This window comes from Cimex lectularius, unplaced genomic scaffold (assembly GCF_000648675.2).
Source record: "Cimex lectularius strain Harlan isolate CLEC.00 unplaced genomic scaffold, Clec_2.1 scaffold281, whole genome shotgun sequence".
NCBI classification, from domain to species: Eukaryota; Metazoa; Arthropoda; class Insecta; order Hemiptera; family Cimicidae; genus Cimex; species Cimex lectularius.
Genome location: NW_019392843.1, coordinates 282,979 through 310,326, shown reverse-complemented (window position 1 = coordinate 310,326; position 27,348 = coordinate 282,979). Strand labels below are relative to the sequence as shown.

The 27,348-nt window shown below is 35.1% G+C and overlaps 1 protein-coding gene and 1 long non-coding RNA gene across 5 annotated transcripts; one reads left to right on the top strand and one right to left on the bottom strand.

Annotated features, from left to right (window-relative positions):
* Window positions 1-8,490: 8,490 nt before the first annotated feature.
* On the bottom strand, window positions 8,491-13,525 carry LOC106667897. Of its 3 annotated transcripts, none has more exons than XR_001340665.2 (13): window positions 13,400-13,525; window positions 11,884-12,054; window positions 11,523-11,823; window positions 11,331-11,448; window positions 11,134-11,194; window positions 10,998-11,080; window positions 10,789-10,942; window positions 10,568-10,731; window positions 10,321-10,475; window positions 10,096-10,226; window positions 9,728-9,908; window positions 9,479-9,662; window positions 8,491-9,416 (listed from the first exon to the last, which is right to left on the bottom strand). It is a non-coding gene; the product is annotated as an uncharacterized LOC106667897 (long non-coding RNA). The 3 variants fall into 3 exon arrangements; XR_001340666.2 differs by lacking the exon at window positions 10,096-10,226 and having other exon boundaries at window positions 11,523-11,622; window positions 11,673-11,823; window positions 13,400-13,524; XR_001340664.2 differs by lacking the exon at window positions 10,096-10,226 and having other exon boundaries at window positions 13,400-13,524.
* A 5,960-nt stretch (window positions 13,526-19,485) lies between these two features.
* On the top strand, window positions 19,486-27,348 carry LOC106667894. 2 transcript variants are annotated; one of them, XM_014396146.1, is made up of 4 exons: window positions 19,486-19,677; window positions 19,771-19,850; window positions 19,915-20,071; window positions 26,698-27,348. In XM_014396146.1, the coding sequence occupies exons 1-4, from the start codon at window positions 19,575-19,577 to the stop codon at window positions 27,201-27,203; spliced, it is 846 nt and encodes a 281-aa protein (XP_014251632.1). In that variant the 5' UTR covers window positions 19,486-19,574; the 3' UTR covers window positions 27,204-27,348. The 2 variants fall into 2 exon arrangements, with proteins under 2 accessions (XP_014251632.1, XP_014251630.1); XM_014396144.2 differs by lacking the exon at window positions 26,698-27,348 and adding an exon at window positions 25,126-26,198.

Sequence of the window (27,348 nt, the reverse complement as noted above, 5' to 3'; positions counted from 1 at the left end):
GTGTGCCCTTTTCAGCTTTATCGGGGGAGTTCCGTCTTGTAATCAATATAACATAGCTTAAATTTATTTTTCCACTGAGGATTTGTGGTTACGTGATGCGGTAAATTCTTTGTTAGTCTGCGGATTTTTCTCTGACGTATTTTCCGTACTGATTGAAGGTGGGCTATACCTAAGTTTATCGATATTGTTAAATTTTATTTTATTAAAATTTCTATGATAGTATTGTTTGCTTTGATTTGGACAGTTGCTAGTTTTATGGGAAACTTCTTGTTTCTCCACTTCGAGTATTACAAGTTCCAAATCGTGAATAGTTCGGGGGCGTTCTATGAATTGAAATCTAGCTCACGTGTCTAAGTTTACTCCGGATAATAAAATTTGCAACAATTCTGTTTCCGGATAAAATGCCAGCGAATTTCCGAACCTCTGACGCGACCTCATTTCTTTTGTACCCTCTGAGCACTTTACGCGAATTTAGAAAAGTCTTTGTCCTGATATCTATCTACTGATTCGTGACAGAGGTGCTTACTCTTTCGAACGTTAATTTTCCGATTGGTTCTAAATTGGAAATTTGAATCACTATATCAATGGATTGAATGATTGCGGCTTGACGAAAAATTTCGTCAAACCATTGCGGGCTGGATAAATTTAAGTTGTACAATTTCTCTACAAAGGATAGGATCGACCATGGGTTCAGTCATGTAGGTAAATTTTTAATAAGATCAACCAAGTATCGCGGGAATTTATCGGAATTAGAGATTTCAATTGTTTCGGGTGGTGGACAAACCGTTTGTTCCGAAAGTAGTGTTTTGGTGCGCTCGTAGCATGTTCGGTTATACCCTTGTTTAATTGCGATTCCAAGTTCGCGACTGATTCGGCAAGTTTTTGATTATTGTTTTTTAGTTCTGTATTCTGCGATATTACTTTTTTATTGGATCTGCAAGGCCGGTATCTGAGATAAGATATATTGCGGCGAAAGTTTACACTTGTCACGTTTCCATTTGATACGTCGGTCTAAGTTTAACATTTTCCAACCGTCTAAATTTAACGGATTATCGCATTCGAAATGTTATGAATCCTTACGAAGGGCGCAACTTGTGGCGTTTTCTGTTGAACATTGCTTTGAACGAGCTACGCAAAATTCATTTTTGATTCGTTACAACAAAAAATATAAATAATAGTTTTATTTTGGAAGGCCGATCCTCGAACTCAAAACACGGACCTCGGACCCATGCAATCCGTTCGTAAACGTTTTCTGGTCAAAACCGTCCTCGATTGAAATTTTATTTAAATTTATTTTTCTTAATTATTATTAATATTATTTTTAATGTTTTATTTTACTATTAATAATGAACCGAAAAAATGAATATAAACAAATACGACAAGCAAACAGTGAACAATTTTTTTTTTAAATTTTGCATTTTTTTTTTTTCGCTTTGAAATATTGTAATCTTGGTCATTCTCCATGACAGTAAACATGTCAATAATTTTATTAGAACTAGTATTAATATTTTTTAAATTAGAGGAAACTAAGTTAATTTTTAATTATAGTATTACTTAATCTCTAGTATTTTATTCACGAATAATCCAAATAATAAGGTGAAAACGAAGGATAATTTTTTGTACTGTTGAAATTTTAATATTTAGAAGAAGAAAATATTTTTTCCCTTTCTCACAACGATGCACATGGTTTCCCACCATAAGACAGTCAAACTATCCACACTAATACATATCAAAAATTACAGAAAACAACTTCAAATGCCAAGCGTCTCACTGTCAACTTCAAGGGAGCAGAGCTATAACATTATCAGCCAACGCCCAGCATTAAACTTTCAAAGAGCAAACCATCTGTGGACGGACACTTTCACGGCAACACAAGAAAAAATAATTAAAATAATAATAATAATAATTAGGTCGATCCTAACGTTCTCAAGATTATTCAGAGATCGTGAGATGCGGTCTGGTGTGACGTAGGTTTTAGAAAAACATTTTCTTTATCGTGCCAACGTTTCGATCTTTATTGAGATCATCTTCAGGGCTCAAAGAGTTTGTTTTCTTCGTAATTGTGCCATTCTTGTGTATTGTGTTGAGAGTGACCCAAAACAACAACTACCCAAACAAATTTCAACTACATATGGACACCAAGCAAAAAGTATTCGCATCGGCTATCAACCAGAGAACTTTTTTGCTGAAATGCAGACAACACAAGGTATTTCCTACTCACATCAAAAACAATTTTAACTTCACAATTGCCACACTAACACAACCCAACACCAGAATTAACGACATACATAAGGCTACAATGCATTTAAAAAAAATTAAACATAAAAATCACCACGAGCTTTAAGACATTAACACAAAAATTACACCAATTAAAACTCCGGGACACTCTCAACACGACAGACAAGAATGACAGAAGTACTCAGAAAACAAACACTTTGAGCCCTGAAGATGATCTCAATAAAGATCGAAACGTTGGCACGATAAAGAAAATGTTTTTCTAAAACCTACGTCACACCAGACCACATCTCACGATCTCCAAATAATTATTGCCTAACGGTTGCTAACTACCACACATTTCTATACGAGAATAACGAAAAACATGGGATTCTATGAACAGATACAGATCAGAACTACATATGGACACCAAGCAAAAAGTATTCGCATCGGCTATCAACCAGAGAACTTTTTTGCTGAAATGCAGACAACACAAGGTATTTCCTACTCACATCAAAAACAATTTTAACTTCACAATTGCCACACTAACACAACCCAACACCAGAATTAACGACATACATAAGGCTACAATGCATTTAAAAAAAATTAAACATAAAAATCACCACGAGCTTTAAGACATTAACACAAAAATTACACCAATTAAAACTCCGGGACACTCTCAACACGACAGACAAGAATGACAGAAGTACTCAGAAAACAAACACTTTGAGCCCTGAAGATGATCTCAATAAAGATCGAAACGTTGGCACGATAAAGAAAATGTTTTTCTAAAACCTACGTCACACCAGACCACATCTCACGATCTCTGAATAATTATTGCCTAACGGTTGCTAACTACCACACACGTTCGTAGAGAAATTATACAACTTAAGTTTATCAAGCCCGCGATTTGTATCATCTATGTGGTAAATGATGCCACAACCCAATGTGTGAAAAAAACTTCTTAATTTTATTCCTACTTTAAAGCACTGGGTGAGCAAGAATGGATTAGATATATCTGAAAAAAAAAATCGTTTCTATGTCCCTTCAATAGAAGAAGAAAGTAGCGCTACCAAGTATTGCAAAAATACGTACATGTAAATTCCCAGTGAAATTCCAGGTAAAATTTTAAGGTTTACCTCTAGACCGCAAAATGTCTTGGACACATATTAAGAATACCCTAACAAAATGCGAAAAATTGTACATGTGAGCTCTTGTTTTACAACTTCTCGGTTAGATTTATTTTGGATTTCGGTTCGATTTTTTACGGACAGCGTCAGATACAGACTTAAAAAAATTCAGACCTTTAGTAATACATGCATTAGCCGGAATAGGTACTAAGCACACCTAAGGTAGTCCTTTCCGCGGAAGTGGGGGAGCCGCCTCTAGCAATAATAATAAAAGATTAACCATAAATAATTCACTAAATTGGCAACATTCTGAGAGTGCTCTTTTACCAAAAATTTCAGCATCGACGGAGGTGGTTCAGACCGAAAATTATTGGAAGAAAAAGAAACCCCCTCCAATAGTATGTGCCTTTTTGTCTGATATTCCCAATACATTTTCAATGTATAAACATCAGCTCCACTACCTGTACCAACCTATCAAAAAGCTATTAGTACACCAAGTACACTTATTTACAAGATTACGCAGAATATCCCCGCATATTGCAAATTCATTATGCCTAGAAGAATTGAATCTACGACTGCCCAATAACCATTTGATTTTTACGAATGGTTTGATAATAAGTGATAAATTCGGATGTGCCATTTATGATCCTACTAAGCAATACAATACAATACAATACACAATACTTTATTAGAATTGCTACAAAAAAAAAAGAGAAATACTGATACAAAGTATAATAAGCATGGCTAATAGCCGTCTGCTGAGTTTACCGCTTAAAAGCTTACAAATGCAGAAATATTAAAAGAAAAAAAATTCGAAGAGAAAATTAACATATAGCAGGTGTATGAATCATAATAGATGGAAATATGAGAAAAAAGAAGAAAACAAAAAGAATTAAATAAGAACAAATTACCTTTTGAGAACTGATAGAGTACTAAAAAACAAAGCAGTAAAAGTAAAAGTAATGTACAATTATTGCATATCTGAAAGCCACTCGTACCTCACTCTCCAGGCGTGCCGAGCAAAGTAAATTAGCGGTAAAGGGGATACTTGGTTAGAAAGATATTCCAGTATTTCAACTCTGGAGATGACTTTCTTACCCAAGTAAGATGCCCGCAATTCTGAGAGAAGAGAGCAGACTCTCAAAAAGTGATATGAATCTTCCCTGGCGTGGCTGTTACAAAGTGGACAAGTTTCATCTTGAGGATCATTCAAAACCCAGGGTTTGAATTTCAAATATAACAATTCTCCTCTTAGTTTTAATAGCACAAGAATCTCTAATATTAAGGTCCTGGTAAAGGCTCGGTTTATATGACAGTGGGTGTTCATTGAAAAGTTCCTTACACAAGTAGAACCTCTCTGTGCTTTTCGCCTTATTCACAGCTTCTTCTCGATGAACTTCGATTATTTTGTAAGGAAGCACTGAAAGGTCCGAGAGATTCTCCCGAACACCGGAGTTTTGCCAGGAGCATGAGTATTTCTGGGTTGGAGAAGCCCATTAATTATACCAGGAGATATTCTTTCTAATTATCTGTAGAGCGATTATTTTAGGCAGTCGATCATCTGGAAGGCTCAGTATCTTTGACATATATTTTAGGTGGAGGGAAAAGGTATACGAGAATAGAGGAGGCAAACAGGATTCTAGCGTTAGAATGTAATTTGGGAAGAAAGATGGTAAGTTGAAAAGTTTTTTAACATAAAAACGTTGACATTTTTCCACAACCTCGTATGACTGGAAACCCCATACTTGAGGGCTGTAACATACCACTGTGCGCAGGACACCGTTATAAACTTTTAGTTTGGTTTCATAAGGTACAAGCTTGTACAACAAAGAGATTTACCCAGACACAGTTTAAACCTGTTTTTGCAGCCAAAATTCTTGCTTCAAAATGGTGAGATAGGGAAAGACGCGGAATAAAAATAACACCCAGGTATTTGTACCTATTCACTACTTGGATTTTATTACCCTTATATTTTTCAGATTTTTCAGAGGCAGCGGTTTACCCCCATTTCAGATGATCATAATTTTTGATTTTTTTAAGTTTACAGATAAGTTCCAAAGATCTCCTACTAAGCAATTTTGTAGTAAAATTATGCTTTCCTCAATGGTGTCTATATTTTCCGCAGAAATTCATGCTCTATTAAAAGCCTTGCATTATATTGTCACAATAGAAGAGATTTTGTTTTAAATATTTTTTTCTTTCCAAAAGGTAGATGTGGCCAGGAAGACAGAAACAATATTTATTTTCTTGTCGAGCTTTCGGCAGAATATACCGCCTTCAGGACTATATAACATCGATGAAGCACCCCGCTGTTGATTAATATTTTCTTTGGTGATTGATCAGCCTTCTCAGTTTAAATATTTTTTTCTTTCCAAAAGACTTTGTTTTGTATATTGACAGATAGCAAAAGCTCGGTTTCTCAAATCCACAATTTTTCTCCTAAGGCTATATGTGACTATCTGGTGACGGAAATAGTTGGCAAAACATATCACCTCTAAAAAACAAGAAAGTAACATTTGGTCGGTGTCGGGGTCACTTAAGTGGTGCATAACGAAGTTGTTGATACGTTGGCAAAGGAAGCTACATCGGGTGAGAAAGCCCAGAACGTCAAAATACCCAAATCTGATGAAAAGAGGGTGGTTCTTTTTTTAAGGATTGAACCCCGTCCCATTTCATGGATTTTCGCAATGAGGGGAAGCAAGGCGTTGTTTTCATCGATTATCAGAATTAGGTCGAATAACTGCTTATGTGGGGCTTATCTGAACAGAATTCGTCGAAAACCCTCCGCAAATTGTGAAACATGCGATGAACCCGAGACAATGCAACATATTTGTTTGATATGAGTACGAAGAAGCGAGAAATGCCCTGTTTGAACGAATCTTAAGTTACAAAGAGGTAGAGAAGCCCTTCAATTTTAAGAGCCTCATAGGTTCTGAAAATGAAATGGTTTATAAAACATTGTTTGAATTTTTAAATAACAATAAACTGAAGTCTTAATTGCAATACATGCGTAATTATTAATTTATTAATGTTTTACATTATTACATTATTATTTATGAAGTAGTATTTATACATTTATATTAGTAATTTATTATTTACTTACCAATTGATTATTTGTTTATTACCTGGAAATATTTATTTATATTGAAATTTGTTAATATTTGAAAATTTATATAGATTATTTATTAATTATTTATTTACCAATTAATTAAGAGGTGAGGAGCCTGCGTTGTTCCAGGAGTGCTGGGTTGGCTGGCTTGGGTGTCTCGGGGGGGTGCTCCACATGCAAATGGCAAATGGTCCCCGAGAAGTGGGGAGGATGTGGACTTTTCCAGGGGCAGTTGTTGACATGTACAGGTTTTACCTTCATCTTCCTAATGCTGCCGGAATAGGAAGGATGAGGATAGGAAGGAGGAAAACCACCCTTTGGAGGTGGTCCGAGTCGGTTAGCGCGGATCGTTGGGGTGGTGCGAGTTGACACCAATAAAATGACATTGACGGAATGCCTGTGAGGCACTGTAAAAAAATACATCCAAATCATGTTTGTCTTCAAGATTCAAGTCATTAAGAGTTTTTCTGGATGAATCTGGGATTATCAAGGTGGGCGGCAGACAGTCTCATGCTCAGCTAACCTTTACCTGCCACCTCAAGCAAAATTCACCTCCCACATGATTCAGCATATTCACACAAGCACCTTGCATTTAGGATTCGCTGCTCTTCAAGCTCATTTACAACGTAAATATATATTTTAATCTCCGAAGCGTGGTTAGAAAGAAACTCTGGAGCTGTCTAAGATGCTTTAAAGCAAGGGCCAAACCGACGAACCCCTTCATTACATACTTACCACATTCCCAAGTGTCACAAGGGCTCATTTCTCAGAGTGGGTGTAGATTATGCAGGCCCCTTTTTAATCAAACTCAACAGTCGCCGGAACTCACGGATATCGAAGGCTGTGTCTTCGTTTGCACGGCCGTCAACGCTGTCCATTTGGAAGTCGTTTCTGCGTTGGCCACTGGCGCGTTTTTGCCAGCATTCGATAGATTCGTTGCTCGAAGAGGACTACCCTCGGACATCTACTCGGACTGCGGACTGAATTTTGTTGGACCTGTTCGACAATTGAAGGAAATATATACATGGCTTCGATCTAACATGACACAGCACAGCATCATTAACCGTGCGACCAACAGAGATGGTAACAAATGGTACTTCAGCCACCTTATGCACCTCACTTCGGAGGATTGTACGAGGCAGCAGTAAAATCTGCCAAAACACAACTCAAGAAAACGTTGGGTGATAGGCCATTGATCTTCGAGGAGCTGGTTACAGTCTTCACCAGGATCGAAGCTGTGATGAATTCCCGACCTCTTTGCCGGATTTCAGCACAACCAGAAGTTATAATTACCTCACACCAGGCCACTTCTTAGTGGGATCAGCAATATTAGCAGCTCCGGAGCCGAACTTCCAAGATGCTAATGAGAATATGTTATCTCGTTGGCAACTGATCCAAAGAGTTGTGCAGGTCTTCTGGAAGCGCTGGTCAAATGAGTATCTCCTTATCCTCCACACGCGCCCGAAGTGGATAAAACGGACAGCTCCACCAAAAATCAACGATTTTACAAGAACCAAACACGCCTACGTTAAACTGGAAGTTAGATCGAGTAGTTGAAATCCATCCAGGTATTGATCAAGATGTTCGAGTGGTGACACTAAAAACATCACAGGCCCTTGTTAAGTGAGCCTCGAGGATATCCAAACACTTTGCTTTAAAATTTGGCAGATTTTAGGTGGGCGTACCGTTCGGTGAGAGTGAAGCCTCGGGGGAATGGTCCTATTGTGTTTGTTTTGGCCGACAACCGATAAAGGGGATTCGGGCTTATCCACATCGCCGGCTAAGACCGGCTTCATTGTTTTTTTTCGTCAGTCGATGCCACCGGTTGCTTCCGACACGCCGACAATTAAGTAAAATTAAAAATCTAAAATAATTACTAAAAATTAACATCAACCGGTTATTTATTATGTACGAGTGATTTAATATAAAACAAAAACAAAGTTTATTAACAATTTTTTGTATTTGCCTTTGATACAACTAACAAAAATCTAAAATTGGTAACTATGTATAAATTATTTTCAACAATCCGTGTATTTATTAAATATAAATATGTATTTTCTAGTTTCTTTTTCTCGGTTACACTTAGCAGGTTATACCATTAGTGAGAACGCTGCGGTCTTGTAAGTTTAGTATACCCTCGCCGTTATTTTTATTTAATAAACATTTTAATACCCAATGAATGCTTTAAGACTTAAGTCAATGGAAACAATTGTTTTACCGTTCTTCAGTTATTACATATTTAATAAAATTTTAACTGCCGAAACCACACCAAAATCTTGATCACACAATAAATTGAAACTCATTCACAAAAAAGAGACCATCGAGATCCATATAATTATCGTGGCATCGCTATTTTCCACAGTCTTACAAATGTTTTTACCAATATCATCTATGAACGACCGAATATGTGGGCTGAAGAACACTGTGTGTTACCCGATGTGCAAATGGGCTTCAGGAAGGGCAGAGGATGTCGTGATAACATTTTTATATCAGAGATAGTAAATAGTTATTTGAGACTACATATAGAAAACCTTATGCAGTTTTTATTGATCTGAAGAGACATTTGATAGTATCGACTGCACTATGGTACAAACTTTAAAATGTTGGAATTAATCGAAAATAAATACATTAATAGAGATTTGTAGGATAATGATGTTATGTTCGTAGGCGGCGAGGCCCATTCCAGCCAAAGAATTCCGGCATCTGAAGGAGTGTTATAGGGCAAAGTTTTAGTCCCTTATTATTTACTCTATTCTCGTCCGACATCGCTCAACTTTTTACTAACTCTACTGGATTACCAATGTACAGGTGTAAATATTTACATTTATTGATGTACGCTGACGACCATTCATTCTTCTTGAAATGAAACTCACGAAAAGTTAAATTTACTTAATCAATACTTTGCAGATAACTTTTTAACTATTAATACCACATTGGTTATGGGATCACCTGAGCTGGGTACTCTGTTGAAAAAAGTATTATGTACAAAAGTGATTCTACAGCATTTGTAACAAACTTTAATTACCTGAGTGTTCCGTTTTTATCTTCAGCTAAGTTCTCACAAGCCAGTAAATATTGAGGAAAAGTACTATAGTGGCCCACTCAGTCATGTGGATTAAAATTGAGTACAAATGATAACGGAAATTCAAAGTTCATGCTGTGGGACTATCTCGAAAGTGTGATACTGTTGACCTCGGAAATTTAGACACCTAAATACACGAACAAAATTTTTAAACCTATTTTACATCACCCAAGGAACACACTCGACCCTTACGTTTTAGAGGTTAGAATGTAGAAGGGTCATTCAAAATTAAAAGAGTTGTTTTCAATAATGCTTGGTTGATTTAATACTATTTTTAAGGTGCAAAGGAACCTATTAATATAATTATATTGTCCAAAATTTCAAAATTCATACAGCTCCTACCCACCTCAAGTTGTACACTCCAAAGTACTCACTGAAAAATCAAATTCAACTTCTATAATAAAAGATTCCAACAAGGTAAAAATATAAAAATATTTCAAAAAATTCCAAAATATTATTTCTAAGACCATTAATATTGTAAGCAACTACTCTAAATAAACAAGATTCATCCCACTGTTGTGTCACCTGATGGCAAACGGGAGGAAATCAAGTCGACTTACGAGAAACATCAAAGTTTTGCACAGAGTTGGTGTCCGATATAATTTTAATAACCATTCTCACAAGGTAACACCACTGAGCATTTATTCTTTCACGAAAGTAACGGCATTTTAGAGTATGACGAAATTATCATCTAAATATAGTGCAATCAATTATTTTGAAAAAAAACTGAAACACTTTCTAAAAAATAGTATAAAGTCTACATTATTATATGTTTATGTTCATACCGATTTGGCACAAATATTATTTGCGACATATCATTTCACTGCTTGCTCCAGTAAATATGGTGCAGTTATCCATTGCCAAGAATTCATAAAATAAACTATCATCTATTTGTTTTAATTTTGTAAACAAATTTAGGACATCAGTTGGGTAGATCCTCCTAAGATTATATTATTTTATGTTTTAAAGCAAAGTATTGTGTAATTGTAAAATATTATTTGATTAAATCGTCCAAAAAATATTTTTAATTACTTCCTCTTTTTGCGCTCTCGTAATACAAATCGCATGAAAAAAGAATTGACGGCAGATTTTGCCAGAGTATGCAGATCATGGGTCCGGATAGTAATCTCTGTCATCGATTTCCAAACGGGAAATTTTATAGCTGAATATGATAATTTTACTTGTCACGCTAAAAACTAAAAAACAAACAATGATATAAATAAATACTATGACATCTATCTAGTCTTACATACAAAGAAATACTATCATCATAACAAGAAACTGCGGGCAGACTACGTGCAACTGCAGACTGCTGTACGCAATGATCGAGGTAAACGTTGAGGCAACGGAATACCCAGACAAAACGGTAAACATAGTTTGTGCATGATCTACCAACGTCATTTTATCCTAAAAGTTTACTTATTTGTCATTAGTTAAGTAAGTAGCCAAGTTTTATTCTTACAGTACAAATGCCTAAAACCGTTGAAAAGCCTGTAGCAAACATGACGAAGAAAAATGTGGCCAACGTCAAAATGTTTGGAAATTCTATAAAAATAAAAATATTTTAACAACTTTTACAACATAGGTTAAAAACTTACCGCGTTTGTTTTTTGAATTGTAGGTAACACTTAAGGCGGGCAAGCCCAAGATGGCAAGAATCTTGAAACACACTCATATTACTTATTCGTCAATAATTATATCCACGAGGTTAATAGGTCATATAATTTTATTTTATAACCTCAAGAAACCTCCCGAGTAGTTAAAAATTGACTTTGTTCTTAACTTAAACACTTACTATGCAAATGACTCCGGATGTCAAAGACGCCACTCTTAAGTTGCAACAGCAGAAATGCGTTATAGCACAGCAGTCACTCGTACACATTTGTAAAAGAAGAAATTCACTTTGGAGTTTACTATTTAAAAAAACATGTGTTAACACATCATATTACACTATATTCTTGACCAAAGTTAAGAAAAAATAAATTACCTCAGGCATTTTTATGATTCGGAAACGTTACCGCTTTGCGGCTTTGTAATCTGAAGTTTAAAATATTTGTAAAGGAGTATCTTAGTTCCCAATGTGAATACTGGAAAAAAAGTTTAAAGAAGAGTTTTAATTTTGTTCTTTAGTACATACATATCATTGGTATCGGTACGATGAAGAAAAATACGCAAATTTCTGAAATGTTAAAAATATTCAGGTAATAAAAGGTGCAACTTTCCAAAACGCTGATAGATAACAAAATCGTCAACATTCGCTGTGTGTGGATCAGCAGCATTGGTTTGCCCTGCGAATTTATGACGTTATGCCTGGTTATTAGTACGATGAGAAGATGGAATGTTCTCACCGCGCAAACACTCGCAATGACTGTTAAACCAATGGCGAACAGCAAGAAGAAGCTGAGTGCGAGAGTAATGACGACGCAATAGTCGACAGCTGTAACGTACCAAGAAGGAGAATGCCTGTGCATAGGCTGGCACATACTGCCGGTAGCGGCCATGCCAGCTGCTGATAGAAACTGCAAAAATAATTAGATTGGTTAGTTTCAAACAGTAAAAACGTACGATGATGTATCTACGTCTTCGTATAGACAAACAATAACTATTTTAAAAACTAATTATTTAGAAATCGTGAGATGCGGTCTGGTGTGATGTAGGTTTCAGAAAAACATTTTCTTTATCGTGCCAACGTTTTGATTTTTATTGAGTTCATCTTCAGGGCCTGTGATTTGCAAACATTGTTTACTTTTAACAAATACATTTTGAATGTGGAAAAATGAATTTATACAATGCAAAATATATTTTTTATATATTCAATCAAAGTATTTCTATATTTTGCATTGTATAAATTCACTTTTCCACATCCAAAATATATTTGTTAAATGTAAACAATATTTGTAAATACCAGGCCCTGAAGATGCTCTCAATAAAAATCAAAACGTTGGCACGATAAAGAAAATATATTTTTTATATATTCAATCAAAGTATTTCTATATTTTGCATTGTATAAATTCACTTTTCCACATCCAAAATGTATTTGTTAAATGTAAACACTGTTTGTAAATCCCAGGCCCTGAAGATGCTCTCAATAAAGATTGAAACGTTGGCACGATGAAGAAAATGTTTTTCTGAAACCTACATCACACCAGACCGCATCTCACAATTTCTAAATAATTAACTATTAATAGTCACTAATCACCACACATACTTTGAGTGAGTAGAAATCTTTGATTGAATATATAAATAATATATTTTGCATTGTATAAATTCACTTTTCCACATCCAAAATGTATTTGTTAAATGTAAACACTGTTTGTAAATCCCAGGCCCTGAAGATGATCTCAATAAAGATCGAAACGTTGACACGATAAAGAAAATGTTTTTCTGAAACCTACATCACACCAGACCGCATCTCACGATTTCTAAATAATTAACGATTAACGGTCACTAATCACCACACATACTTTGAGTGAGTAGAAATACTTTGATTGAATATATAAAAAATATATTTTGCATTGTATAAACGCACTTTTACACATCCAAAATGTATTTGTTAAATGTAAACAATGTTTGTAATTCCCAGGCCCTGAAGATGATCTCAATAAAGATCAAAACGTTGGCACGATAAAGAAAAATTTTTCTGAAACCTACATCACACTAGACCGCATCTCACGATTTCTAAATAATTAACGATTAACGGTCACTAATCACCACACATATTTTAAAAACATTGTTTCGTTGTTTTTGAAGGATGTTTTTATAAAAACAAAACGTTTTCGGCGCCAGGTCACGTTGCATACTCCTTTTTTAAACGATTGTTAAGAATAGGAGATTTTTCCCTTTGCCAATGTACAGAAAACTCACCTCGCAAACATATCCAAAAATCAATGTAATAACATCTAGTCGTGCTCGCATGTAAACAGACATTTTTACAGCGCCATTGTTTGCCTTGTAGTGTTTTCGTTTTAACTTAATTTTACTGTCATATGTTTAAAATTGGGCAGTTTTGTGAACGTGTATATCAATGCGAAAATGGCAATTCATTTACATTACTTTTATGAGTTTTTGAAATATGAATTTATAGTACTTCTTTTAGAAAAGTACTTTCCAAAGGGTTTTCCGCTGGAGAAATAATTATCTCACTTGAAAGTGGAATTAATCGACTACAATTAAGGATGTTAATAAGTGCGGGAATGGTCGGCCTGTGCGAGAATTTCAGATTATTGGGCGCTAAGCGAAAAACCAGCGGGGAATCGTGGAATTGATAAGATATTGAATATCTCAAGAAGTCTCCCGCGTTCATTTACATAATTCCTCATTTTCATTTCTATTGCATCTCATCAGCGGGTGTGGAGGAGGATTGCGGTTTTTTTCATTTTGTCATCAGGAAGTATTATTCTTTTTTCGTGCAACGTCGCCGTGTAAAATAGGCCACAAGCCACAAAGGAGCTGTTGGATTGAATTTAAAATTAAATTGAAGAGTTCTTGGTTTATTATTGTAGTTATTTACAACCGTTATATATCCCACAGCATTCGTGTTAAAGTGAGTTAAAAACTGTAATTTTTTCGTCGATAGATTTGCACAAATAACTACTGAACTTCTTCAACCAATTTTTTTTTTTCAACTAAGGCACCCCTTTTCAGGGCTCGTTGAAGTCAAACCAAGAAAACTCAAACAACTTCACGAGCTCAATTAAGTATCTAAATTAATTAATCTATCTACGTAAGATATAATAATAATAGTAAATTTACCAATGAAGGAAAAAACAACCAAAAAAGGAAGTTATATTCCCGCTTTTCGCACGTGATAATTGAGCGGCATTAAAAACAAGCTTCTCATTTGAACGACGCGATGGTCGGGGGACCGGGGTTCAGTCTTGCAATTCATGTCGAGAGGACGGGTTGTAGAGCTCCTTCAAGCTGATGATGAGCTGTGAGCTCGAAATCCGGAATGTTGAAAACAACTTACTTTGACTAGGAATATTAAAAAGAATATTTAGTGTTTCGCCTAAATTGGTCGAAACGCAATCAAGTAGAGTTTTTAATTTACATCCCGGAAGTTTTATGCACGGAAGATAACTATTGTCTGTATGTGTCATTACCTAGCATTCGAGAGCCCGGATCTTCCAAAAAATGATGTGTCGGATATTTCTGTGTTTTGCCCTGTACATTTTCAGCACTGTTTCGTGTTTGTGATTCCTGATTGACAGATTGTTGTTCTGTGTTGGTTTGGTCCATATTATAAATGACTTAGGGGGTGTTGTTTAACTTTGGCATTTTAAATGAAAACATTGTTTGGTTTTAACATTCGTTGTTTCCTCAATTGCCTACTTTCGATCGACATCGGTGTTGGCTGTAATAATAATAATAATAAAGAAATACTTTATTGAACTTTATACATTTTCGTTTTTACCTTTAAATTTACAAAAGACAATGGACTTTAGTCCGTCTGCCAAGAGGAGGTGTCGGCTGTATGTTTCGTTCGGTTATTGCTTGTAATTTTGGTACAAACATTGTTTCTTGTGGTTTTGTGTTGTGTATTTGCCATCTTGTATTTAGAAAATTGTAAGATTATGAGTTAAAAGTCCAATTTACAATATGTCGGGGAAAAAAGAAATTCGCACGCAAACTTGAGTCTACCACGTACGTACTTATTTCATAGCGATTGCATTTTTTATACATTTCACGTCACCGCATATGAAAAATGCAGTCGCGTTTTTTAAGATATACGATCTCGTGTGCACGCTGTCGCGTTTTTTACGCAGTGGTGCGATAAGCCGGATTTAGTGTTTAGTAGCCTCCCCCCCCGTCCGGTTTGTTCCTACCAGATAATGACGAGAATTTAAAAATTTAATTTACTCTTGTTGCAAAAAGTAGGCCGTTAAGGGCCTCTTCGTGTAGCAATTTATTTTGTTAATAGTTAAAATCCTTATGAAGTTAATCTGATCACTTGGATTAACTCCTATCTAGCCAGGCTTGTTTATGCTCATGGGTCACGACAACGTCTTCCAATTATTGCTCGCCGTAAAAAAAAAAATAAAAATAAAATAATAATACGCCTGTGAGCGATTCACTTATCGATTAATACATTTTCAATTTTCAACTGGTTTTTACAATTTAAATATGCTTAATATATGCTGCATGATACATGCATACAATGTTTGATCAGAACAAACAAAACGTATTTCAAATTATTCCGAGACCCGAGGGATGAGTTGTCGCTATCAGACGGTATTTCGGAGAGACATGCTCATGCAGAGATGCAACTTCATCTACAAGATGGTCCTTCAACTCAAGATAAACAAAACTACATAGGGTTGATGTTTTGTTGTTATTCTTCTACCGCGAAGAACGGACATGGCGTAAAAGCTTCTTCAGTAACAGGATGTTCAGCGTAATACTGGGAAGATTGTTATCTAAAAAGAGAGAGGTGATGGTGATGAGAATAGTAGTAAGCGAGGTTTATGACCTCCAGGGACTGCAGTCTTCTGCCCTAGTGTACCTTACTAGTTACCAGCTTCAGAGCGATCGATTCTTCTCAGAAGTATTATGTCATTAGTTAACATTTGAAGGAACTGCCTCCAGCTGAAATGAAAACCCAATATTCAGACAAACAAATCAGTAAACCTTTCCAGCAACAGCCTCTTTAAACCCCCGTTTTCTAATCCAAAATGGAATTCCCAAAATATTCCATGAGAACTGTCCCATCAAGACCAAATTTCAATAATTTTCAAAAATATTTCATTTCCCCTTAAGAAGTAACTCATTAGAAAACCAGAGACAATCCAGTTAGAAAGATGACATGAAAAAACAAATTTTCATTGGGAAAAGTGGTCGGTAGCCGAGTGGTTAAGATGAGAGACTCTCACGCGTGGGTTCGATTCCCACCGTCGCCTCTGGCCCTTTTCTCACGATAACCCCTCCCCAATTTGAACACACATACAAGAATTGTCACATGGCTAATATGCATAGATCATAACGCAAAAAAAATTGAGAAAAGCGGTCAATAATCTATTAGATCAGGAAAAATTATATAAACCACTCTTTAGTGCCGCCTACAATTACGAAATTTAAAGAAACTTTTACTGTTAAAACATGAAAACATCAAATGGCGAATGTCATGGTATTGAATATATCCTTTTTAATACCGAGAATGTGTTTCCTACTGCTTCTAAAATATAAATATATTTATTCAACTTCTCACCTAAATATGAACTTGTATCAGGCTGTAAAAAATTAAGTGATATTAAAGCACTACTAGTTATGAAAGCAATCCAGAAAAAAGCACTAGAATATGAACAAGGATGGAAAGAATTATTATTTTTAATTAATACCGAAGAAATTAGTTTAAAACCAGTTTTAATATAGTTTTCGGTCCTTTAGGTCAATTCTCAACCTGAACACCGGACTAACTAAGCCAGTTGCTAATAATAAATATAGTATTGTTAATATAAATAGTATTAAATGCCAATGCGTAATATATTCCAACGACCTTATCACCATTTGTCGTAAGCCGATGGAAGTAGAAGAATTTGAAACAATTTTTGAATATAAGAAACTCGTGACCACTCGTTCCGATAATCTTAAGCAAATGATGAAAGAAATTCCTCAGTTATTACGTACAGATCATATGAATGAGGAAGAAAGATGTAAAATTACAGATTTACTTTAAAAATTCCCAGAAATAATTAAACGTTAAAATGATCCTTTAAGTAGTACCAATTTACTAAAACATTAAATAATAACAAAAGAATAACTTCCTGTATACAGCAAGAATCATAGACATCCGCAAGCTTTTCGAACGATGGACACATTGAAATTGATAAATTACTGAAAAACAAAATTACTCAAACTCTCCCTATAATTTTCTCATTTGGGTAGTTGCCAAAAAAACCGATCTTCTGGAAAAATACTACGAGATGTAATAGACTATAGAAAATAAAATCATAAGACAATATTAGATAAACTCTCAAAAATATATCACTCACAACACGACCTACAAGAATGAGACATCTACACGGAAAACAAACACTTTGAGCCCTGAAGAAGATCTCAATAAAGATCGAAACGTTGGCACAATAAAGAAAATGTTTTTCTAAAACCTACGTCACACCAGACCGCATTTCACGATCTCCAAATAATCATTGACTAACGGTCACTAAACTCCACACCACACATTGAAAATAAATATCTTTTACCAAGCATGGAAGACTTATTCGGAAAAACTGGCACAGCTACATATTTCTCTTTTCTCGATTTGAACTCTGGCTTCCACTACATTCAGATGGATCCCGAATCCGTACCAAAAACAGCTTTTTCAACAGAAGATGGCCACGACGAATTTCTTCGCATGCCATTCGGTTTAAAAAATTCATCCCCCAACTTTTCAGGGAGCTATGAATATAATTTTTTGCAGAATGTCCTAGAGTGTATGGACGGCATAATTATATTTTCAGACAATTTAAACGAACACCTTAAACCCTTAAAACCAATATTTGAAAAATTCAATGAACGTAAGCTTAAATTGCAACTTGTCAAAACGGAATTTTTCAAACGAGAACTACTGTACTTAGGCCATTTAATCTCAGACAAAGGAACTATACCAAATCCATTAAAACTAAAAGCAATTCAAACATTTTCAATTCCAAGAACAACAAAACAAATAAAGCAGTTTTTACGCCTCACCGGTTATTATCGGTTATATATTAAATTATTTAAAATTACGCTAAAATTACCACGGCCCTCATTGCCGCTTTAAGATGAAACAACAAAATAAATATCACAAATAAAGACTACAAAGAATCTTTTGACAAAATTAAATTATTACTACAAAATTGACCTATCTTACAATTGCTCGACTTTTCCAAACAATTTATTTTACCTGTCGACACACAAGAATAATAGATTACGCAGAAAACAAATACTTTGATTGAATATAAAATTTTCTATTTATAAATTCATTTTTTTCTTCTTTTCTAACATCCTACATGTATTATTGTAAAATTTAAACAATGTTTATAAATCCCAGGCCCTGAAGATGACTACAATAAAGCTCGAAACGTTGGCAAGATAAAGAAAATGTTTTTATAAAACCTACGTAACACTTTTTTTTGGGGGGGGAAGGATTTCGCCTCTACTATGCCTCTTGTGTCAATGAACTGGACGGAGGGGAAGAAAGAGTAAATGGTGTAAAATAGTGTAGAGCATAGTATTGTTTACAAAAATGGAAAAATGGGAAAGCAAGGGGTGAGAAATGTCCTCTCAGGAAGCCAGAGCAATAGTGAAAATAGAACAGTTTTTATGGAGCTATGAGACAGTGGACCATTTTTCGCTAGATACAGAAATATACCAAAAAAATTAAAGTAATGAAGCTCTTTCGACTCCAAGTAAGCTAGCGAACGGTCCCCGATTTGGTAGGAAAAAGATTAAAGTTAGCGTCTAGCGGCTTTAGAAATTGGACTGAAGTGAGCTGATAAACTTTATTTGAAAAAAAAATCTCAACTTTAACAACCTCTTCTTAACTAACTTCTTTTTCCCGCTTCCCTCTTGGAGCATCTCAGTTCATTTCATACGATTCGGCCATCCTCTTCTACATCCGCCCCGGATGATTCGGTATGCACATCCGTGTGCTGAGTTGTTTAGTTGAGTTACCTCTGCCCAGTCCTCACCCTTCTCTTCCTTCAAAAACAGCCTCGTTTTGTTGCTTACATTGTTCTTATACGAATATCTCTCTCCTTTGCACCACAAAAATTCAGTGACCTCCTAAATCCAAATTATATCCAAAAATTACAGTACCATTACAGTTAAAACACAATATTACACTTACACCTTAGACCGATGGAAATAATACACATTTACTCTCTAACTCTGTAAAAATCTAAATTCCTGACAATTTATTGATATATTCTCTCTGCCTGCACAAGCGTGCCCATTGAAGTCATCACCTGATGACTCAGCCATTCAATAAGCAAAAATACTCTTTTAATCAAATGTTATACTGCACGTTAATTTTCAATCATTTTAGGATGTTGGCATTAAAATGGGCAGTGCTCGTGTAAAGATAGTAGGGTGGGCTTTATTCTTTTACTCCTTATTTCAAATTTTACTTTTCCTGCTAACATTTGCTTTCCATAAAGATCCCGGTAAGTTTTTTTATGACATGCCGGTAAAACTAATTTTACTTAAAACAAACAAATAAAATAAACAGTCAATTTTTCAATAAATTTATTTTTCAGATTGGATATCATTATTTAAAATGATGAACAACCTTATTATATTTTCATCAGCGTTCCAACTCAACATTGCTGTCAAAAAGGTGAATAACTGTGATAGGTGTAAAAATACTTATCTGTCAGTCGTCTACTTTGCTTCGTCCACAGGATAACATGACCATCGTCAATGTGTCGGAAATTATGCTCATCTCGACATTAGTGGGATTCGTGCTGTATACTATCATTTTGCTGATCATGTTCATCAAAGAAAATCGATACGGCCTTCCCTTTGTCGTTTTCCTTCTTCAACGAACGTTATTCTTCTGTGAGTGCATAATTTCAAAAAACAGTCGTTTCAAACCACGTAAACAAAGTTTTAACTATTTACACCAAATAATTTTCATTGTCTGTTGAAAACATATGTTTGTTTTTATCTACTGGTAGGTTCAATTTTGAGTATCATTAATTTTCTCATATTAAATACGACTCAGCATAAAAATGCAAAACATTACTGAACAACAAAAATTTGAATTCTCAACCGCGTAGGCGTTTTGTAAAATTATATTCATTTATCAAGCTGTACAACATGAAACGAAAGGTAAAATTTATTTGTTATCTAGTAAGAGAGATCAAACAATATAAGAATCAAAATTATCAAAGAAGATAAGAATTTGCGACATAACTTGGTGTGATGCATTCCATTAAACGACTAAAGCTGCCTGCAATAATAATTATTAGCTTTCATAGCATAGCAAACTTAAGCTGATATTTGAAGCAACATACAACATAAAAATAAGCGACAAAATAATCTACTATATTATCATTATTACCACATCGGAGGAAAAATGACCGACTTAGATATGTCAAGAAAGCCGATTAATTACTGGAAATACACTTCAACTTTTGGAATACTAATTTTGTGATTCTAATAAGCAGAAGTATTTAATTTTTATTTTTGAAATTGGAAAGTTTTAGACTCTGACCTGATGGTAACCTCCTAGCTCATTTGGTACGTATTACGTACATACGAAGAACATAAATTCTTGGGGACTACAAGAAAATGGCAAATTGGTTAAATATGGCGATAGTAATAAGACCATTATATCCTTTGAATCACTAATCTGGTAGAACAAAGCACACCAAATACAAGATGCCTAAAAAGTAGGCACTGTATAAAGATTGGCAAACCGTGCACCATAGAGGAAATAAACAAGAAACAACCACATTAACTCCATTAGAAATACTGTTAAACCTGCACTGAAAATATTCATACAAGAAGAAGCTAGGAAAAGTTCATTCCGACTCAAAAAAAACTTAAATTGGTCGGAGACAAAACAATTTGGGTCAAGAAATGTTGGACTATATGATCCTTGAACATCCTATAAAGTCTTCACTGTCTTTCAAGGAGAAAAAGGAATCAGGAGAAAATCAACTACAATGACATGACATACAGATGGCCCCAAAACCAATGAACTAACCGGATTATATTCTGTGCTTGTCAAATAGAGAAATAACCCTCAAGTACGGAACTACACGACGGTCTTTCAAGCTGAAATAAATATTATCAATGCTCGTGCATTAGAAAATCTTAAAAGAGATTACACTGGCAAAGAAATCCTCATAACATTAGACGGCCAAGCAGCCAAAAAAGCACTAGCATGTAAAAAGATTAGAGTCAATGAATGTATACCAAAAACCCCTGGGGAAACACAAGCTGATAATATTTTGGGTATCTGGACACATCTAAGTAATCAAAAAACACACTGGCCAGGGGATAACTTGCAAAACCATATATATATATGCTCCAGTCTTACACATGGGATAACAAGGACAAATACAAAATTCTCCATCTCAGAAAGCGCCCACAAAAACCAAATGAGTGGTGGAACAACTCCAGAAGTGCCAAAGTAAAATTATGAATAAAGAACCCTAAAAAAACGGATAAAAAATTGATACAGCTAAAGAGGGAATGATAGGACGATATACTGGTTACTGTCGTTTGTGAAAACACTTCAACAACACAGGGACATTCAAAAAATGTTGGAAGATTTTTTTAAGGAAATTTATTTTACGTTGTTACAATATAACGGTAATGTACAATAATTATTAAGTGGTACAAGTAAATAATATCTTGCAAGAGAACATTAACATTTTAGTGACGGTTCGTTTTTTCCTTCGTTCATATTTGAGCTGGGAGCCAGGGGGGACCACCACCAGCTGTGTTTTCGAGGTTCAAATGTTTAATTAGATAAAAGAATCATATTAAAAATATTTAATTTTAACATTACAGAATGAGATTTTACGAATAAAATGTGGGAAGGTTAGGATTTTCAGCCCTCATTTATCATCTCTTGTACATATGCTATAATTGCTGTTATCCATTTTCAGCAGTCCGTCAGTGTAGAAATAGTCCAAAACTAATAAATATTGGTGTACATTCTACGTAATTACAAGGTTCTACTATACCATTCTCCCAAACGGCCAGGACCGCTAGTTTCATTATAAAGAGTCGTTCAAATACATTTTTTGGGATAAAGCTCCAAATTATATTTTTTGCGCTTTCGTTTGGGTTTAGTATACCCCCCCAGTGTTGGGCAAAAATTAGTCATGTCTAATGATTGATCACTCAGACCGTTAGTCATGATTGGTAGTAAGTGACTAATTTAGTCATTAGTCGCCATATGTGATTGATGATTAAATTAGTCATGACTAGTAATTAAATAGAGGCATGACTAATTTAGTCACAATATAGTTAGTCATGACTAAATTTCGATAAATCATGTTCAAATGGGTGCTCAAAAAATGAAAAATACACTTCATCACTTTTAAAAAATTTATTAACAGAAATTTATTTCATCAAAACGAAAATCCTTCATCACCTTTTTTAACAAAAATCTATCTTCCAATTAGAAGTAAAACTCCGTCGTTATGAAAAGCCAAAAATAATGATAATAATAATAATAAAATAAAATAAAAAAATCCTAGAACAAGCTACGCTTTGAAAAGTAAATATGTTTACATAACCGATCAATAGAAAAAATAATTCTTTGAATTAAAATTTATTCCACGTAAAAGAAGAGATTTCTCCATTACTTGGAAAATACACCATCTAGGGGTGTTGATTGTAATAAAATAGACATTTAGAATAATTATGCAACTTTGGTTTTCGTTTATGATAACACTTTTTGAAGGTTGGCCTTGAGCACGACTCTTATCTCAAAATTTTTATCCGGAGTCGGTTGGATTTTGGTAAGTTGGTCATTGTAGCCAGAGTTGGGCAAAATCAAACTAATTCAATCATGATTAAGAATTTTGATTGAAGTTTAATCATGATTGAATTAAGTGAAATGAAGTCATGAGTAAATTAATCATTGTATGATTTGGTCATACCTCATGATTGTATTAATTATGATTAAATCATATAATGATGCCTAATTCAATCATGACTAAACTTCAATCAAAATTCTTAATCATGTTTGAATTAGTTTAATTTTGCCCAACTCTGCCAAATGGCATCTTTCAATTAACTAATCTTTATGTAAGGTATTGGTTGAGATAAAAAAGACAGTGTCACGAGGGGAATTCGAACTTGTCAACCCAACCTTTCGAATTTTCCTTCCTTTTTGCCATTTTTCAAATTCGAAAGGTTGGGTTGAGATGGGAAGTTAGTATCCGAGTGGATCGAAGTCACGATAGGTCAAGTGGTAGAGCAGCAGCGTATTTAGCCGAAGGTCGTGTGTTCGAATCCCGCTCGTGACACTGACTTTTTTATCTCAACTAATACCTTACATAAAGATAATTAATTGAAACAGTTCATTATATTAAACGTACTTTTTCTGTTTTGTGCTTTACTACCCTTAATCGATATTTTGTTGAAGCTGAGTCCATACTTTACAGGTGAGAATCAATTGTTAACTAACACCATGTGAGGAATGTTATATTTTTTCTTCTTATATTTCTTATTCTCTATAGCTATTAATACATAATTTCGTACTCGATCTACAGTCGTTATGTGTGTGCGTTATTAAGCATATTGGTTAACAAAATTAATTTAGTTTCGATTTTTCTGGCTATTCCCACCTCGGGAACATAAAAAGCATGTTGTGATTCTGATGTAATTTAAATAAACATAATATAATGTAAACCCACTTTCAACTTTTTGTTACCATTTTTAAACTAATTGAGGTAATAATTTCTTGATTTAATTTTTTCCCCTATTTCTTGCGATTTTACTTCATTAACTTTTATATTCAATTCAAGATTTCGAGTTTTAGCTTATTAAATACCGAAAATAGTATCTAAATTTATTTCTTCGGGAATGTTTCTAATTATTCCAACGTGCAGATCATTGGCTGACTTTTTGTTTGATTAAAGTTTTAGTGTCCGCACTTGAGATGTTTGGGTTTACAGATTTAATACAAAGTTTAAAAGATGGTTTTGAACTAAAGACTTGCAATTTTTTTCTCATAATTTCTGCATAACTGGTATTTTATGGACGCTCATCTGAGAGAGATTGGAAAGCTAGTTTTGCTTTTAACTCGTCATTTTATTTTAATCATTTATGTTTAACTATCGGTACTTATTCTGCGGTCGCCGACTACTTGAGAATTTGCCATATTCGCCAACCAACGCCCACTAATTTTCTATGTATATTACGTTATGGTAAAAAAGCTATTTATGCCACGGCTCAAGAATTTTATTCGTGGCTACAATGGCCATGTTTGAGCCCACAGATTATGACTTCCAGTATTTCTTTACAATTAAAATCATAAGCTGTGCGCACAAAAATGACTATTGTAACCTATGTGTGTGATCATATGTACACGTTTTAAATTATCTAGCCCTTTAAATCAATATAGATATGGCCTATTTACACCAAGATCTTTCTATGTCATGGAAATCCTACAAGTACAAAGTATTTTCTGATTTCGACGACTCGTTTTCTTATAATTCATAGCAGTGCTCGCTCGGAAATCATTCTCATTAGAATCTTTTTTTTGCAACCTATTATTTGGTTATGGTTCCGGTTTTCCTAATAAATAATAATCCTAATAAATGAATGAATCCAACATAACTTTAGAAACATATGCACGTGTAGATGGAACGCGTATACACAGGCTGAAGTATGTACACCAATAATACTTGAAATTTATCAAGGTAGTTATACTTATTTTTCCATTAAATAGTTATGTTTCACTCATGATTTTATGAATAGCAATTAATTTGGATTTGTTAGAGGATATATATATATATATATATATATATATATATATATATTAATTAACTTGAACCAATATGAATGAAGAAAACAAGCAAATGTGGTAGCACTAAAATTGTTTATTTACGAAAACTAGCAAATGATGGAAAATGATGTTTCAGGTCTGTTGATATTTTCCATTATATCGATCCATCAGTACCGAATAGTGAGATCGGAGCTCATTCGTCACGATAGATGGTCCGATATCACTTCTTCTCGGCGTACGGGCAAATCCAGTGGCAGTGATTTCTCGAGGTCCGTCGAATGGAGTTCGAGCACCACAGATTTGGGCCTAGGGATCAAACTCGATGGCGGGGGGGACCCTTTGATGGTTAAAGGGATAATGCAAGGCCTTCCTGTACCGTTCGGCGGCGTATGTGGACTTCCCAAATTTGGATACGGAGCACCTCACTCATTTCCGAAAAAGATCAGGACGGATCAAAAAGATGGGCCCCCAGAATTTAAATTTCCCGACGATCCACCAGCACCACCGCCGACAGTCTACATCGGCCCACCACTGCTTCCGGGACAACAAAATATGGGGATGTCTCAGATGGGGGTTATGCCTCAGATGGGGGTTATGCCTCAGATGGGGGGTATGCCTCAGATGGGGATGGGGATGGGGATGTCGCCGATGGGGATGGTAATGTCACCGATGAATATGGGAACGGGGATGCCGCCTGTGGTCCCGATGGCTCCCAATCCAATTTTGCCCCTTCCTCCCGGAACCCCGTCGCCAGCACCATATTCCCAAAGAGCCGCCATGCCTATAGGTTGCATGTCTCAGCAACAGCCCGAAGGTTTCCCCATCTCGCGACCTGTCCTTCCTTTCAGCAACCCATTTGGAACTCCCCTGCCGCCTCAACCAGGAGGGGGTTGCTGCGGTGCTCCTCCTGCAAATTAATGGTCTCATTACTTTAAATACACTCGGTTTCAGAAAAAAAATATTTTCATTCAAATTTTGTAGATTTCTGTTAGTGATCACATATCACACAAGTCCTACGGTCATACAAGGGACTGGAGTCCTTAACGTTTAAAACGTTCTACTGCTCTAAGCGGTAGAATATGTAGTATGTATCTGACGAAAAACCAAAATTATTTTAGATGTAGCGGCTAAACGACTGGTAACATAATATTAAAAAGAATATCAATTAAACTGTAAGCTTTGTTAAAAGTTTGCATTACAAATATTTTATTGCCACACTGTAGAATACCATTAAAAATTAAATACGATTATGATTTCGTTTGTCTTTTGATATTCTATATTTTGATTGTCTTTTTAAGATTAAACACAAATTTTATATTAAAAAAAAGGTAATTGAAAAGAAAACTTTGGTCGAACAGGAATATGTCTTCTTCATCAGGACTTTGAAACAATAATGATGAATTTATAAAGCACAAATGTTTTAAACATTTAAAAAGATTAAATACAAATTTTCCATAGTTGATCGTTTTTAATTGTCAAGTTCTATTTACTGATATATTCATTAAATGTATTACTGTTGTAATTTATAATTAAAAATTCTAACTTAAAGGATCATTCAATATGTTCCATGCTTATATCAACTCAATATATACGCTCGGTAAAGCAATTTTATCATGATGTCGGCCGATAAATGTGGAAGAAACGTTTTTGTTTTATGTTTTATTGAACTACTTGTGAATTGTTATTTACTTTTTTAAATCATTTTTAGTGTTGATCTTTATTGCTCTTCAAACGATCCGTCCGTACAGAAAGTTCAGAGAGAGGATACAGAAGAACGCTGTTTGGCCGAATCGATTAGACGATTTTGAAACAGAAGATGAAAATAATAAGACCGGTCCCGAAGCAATGCGAAAGCCACAGTCTGGCTGGACCAGGGTAGATGGTGACATTGGCCAACGTTACATTTACAACCCGCCAGCACCGATACCAGTGCCGCAGACGTTCGACATCTGCAACCAGTGGCCCAACTTTGTTCCTCCTAATTTCTATCCTCCTCCTCTAGCACGAACAGAGGATGGAGAGCCATACGGTGGAAGCGAAAGGAATTTGGCAGCATATCCCAGGCCTCCAGCTCCGCCCATGATACCACAAGGATACTCGCCGATCGAATCACCAGCCATGGGCCCTGCCAGTTACCTTGCGGGCCCACCTTTCCCCAACCAGTACGGAACCCCTGACAGACCTGCCTGCTGGATAAAATGTAACCAATACTGAGATTATGCTGAAAACTGCTAAAATCTTTTTTTATAATTCATGAAATAAAATTTTATTATTGTTTTACACAACCCTTCATGCCATAGCGAGGAACAAACTCCTGATGGTGAGTAACAAACCAAAATATATTTTTATACATATGCGC

Bases quoted from the DNA above. Each gene is read 5' to 3' on its own strand.
- LOC106667894 (XM_014396144.2), top strand. From the start codon at position 19,575: ATGGGCAGTGCTCGTGTAAAGATAGTAGGGTGGGCTTTATTCTTTTAC. The intron at 19,678-19,770 runs GTAAGTTTTTTT...TTTATTTTTCAG, and splicing joins TGCTTTCCATAAAGATCCCG to ATTGGATATCATTATTTAAA. The intron at 19,851-19,914 runs GTGAATAACTGT...CTTCGTCCACAG, and splicing joins TCAACATTGCTGTCAAAAAG to GATAACATGACCATCGTCAA.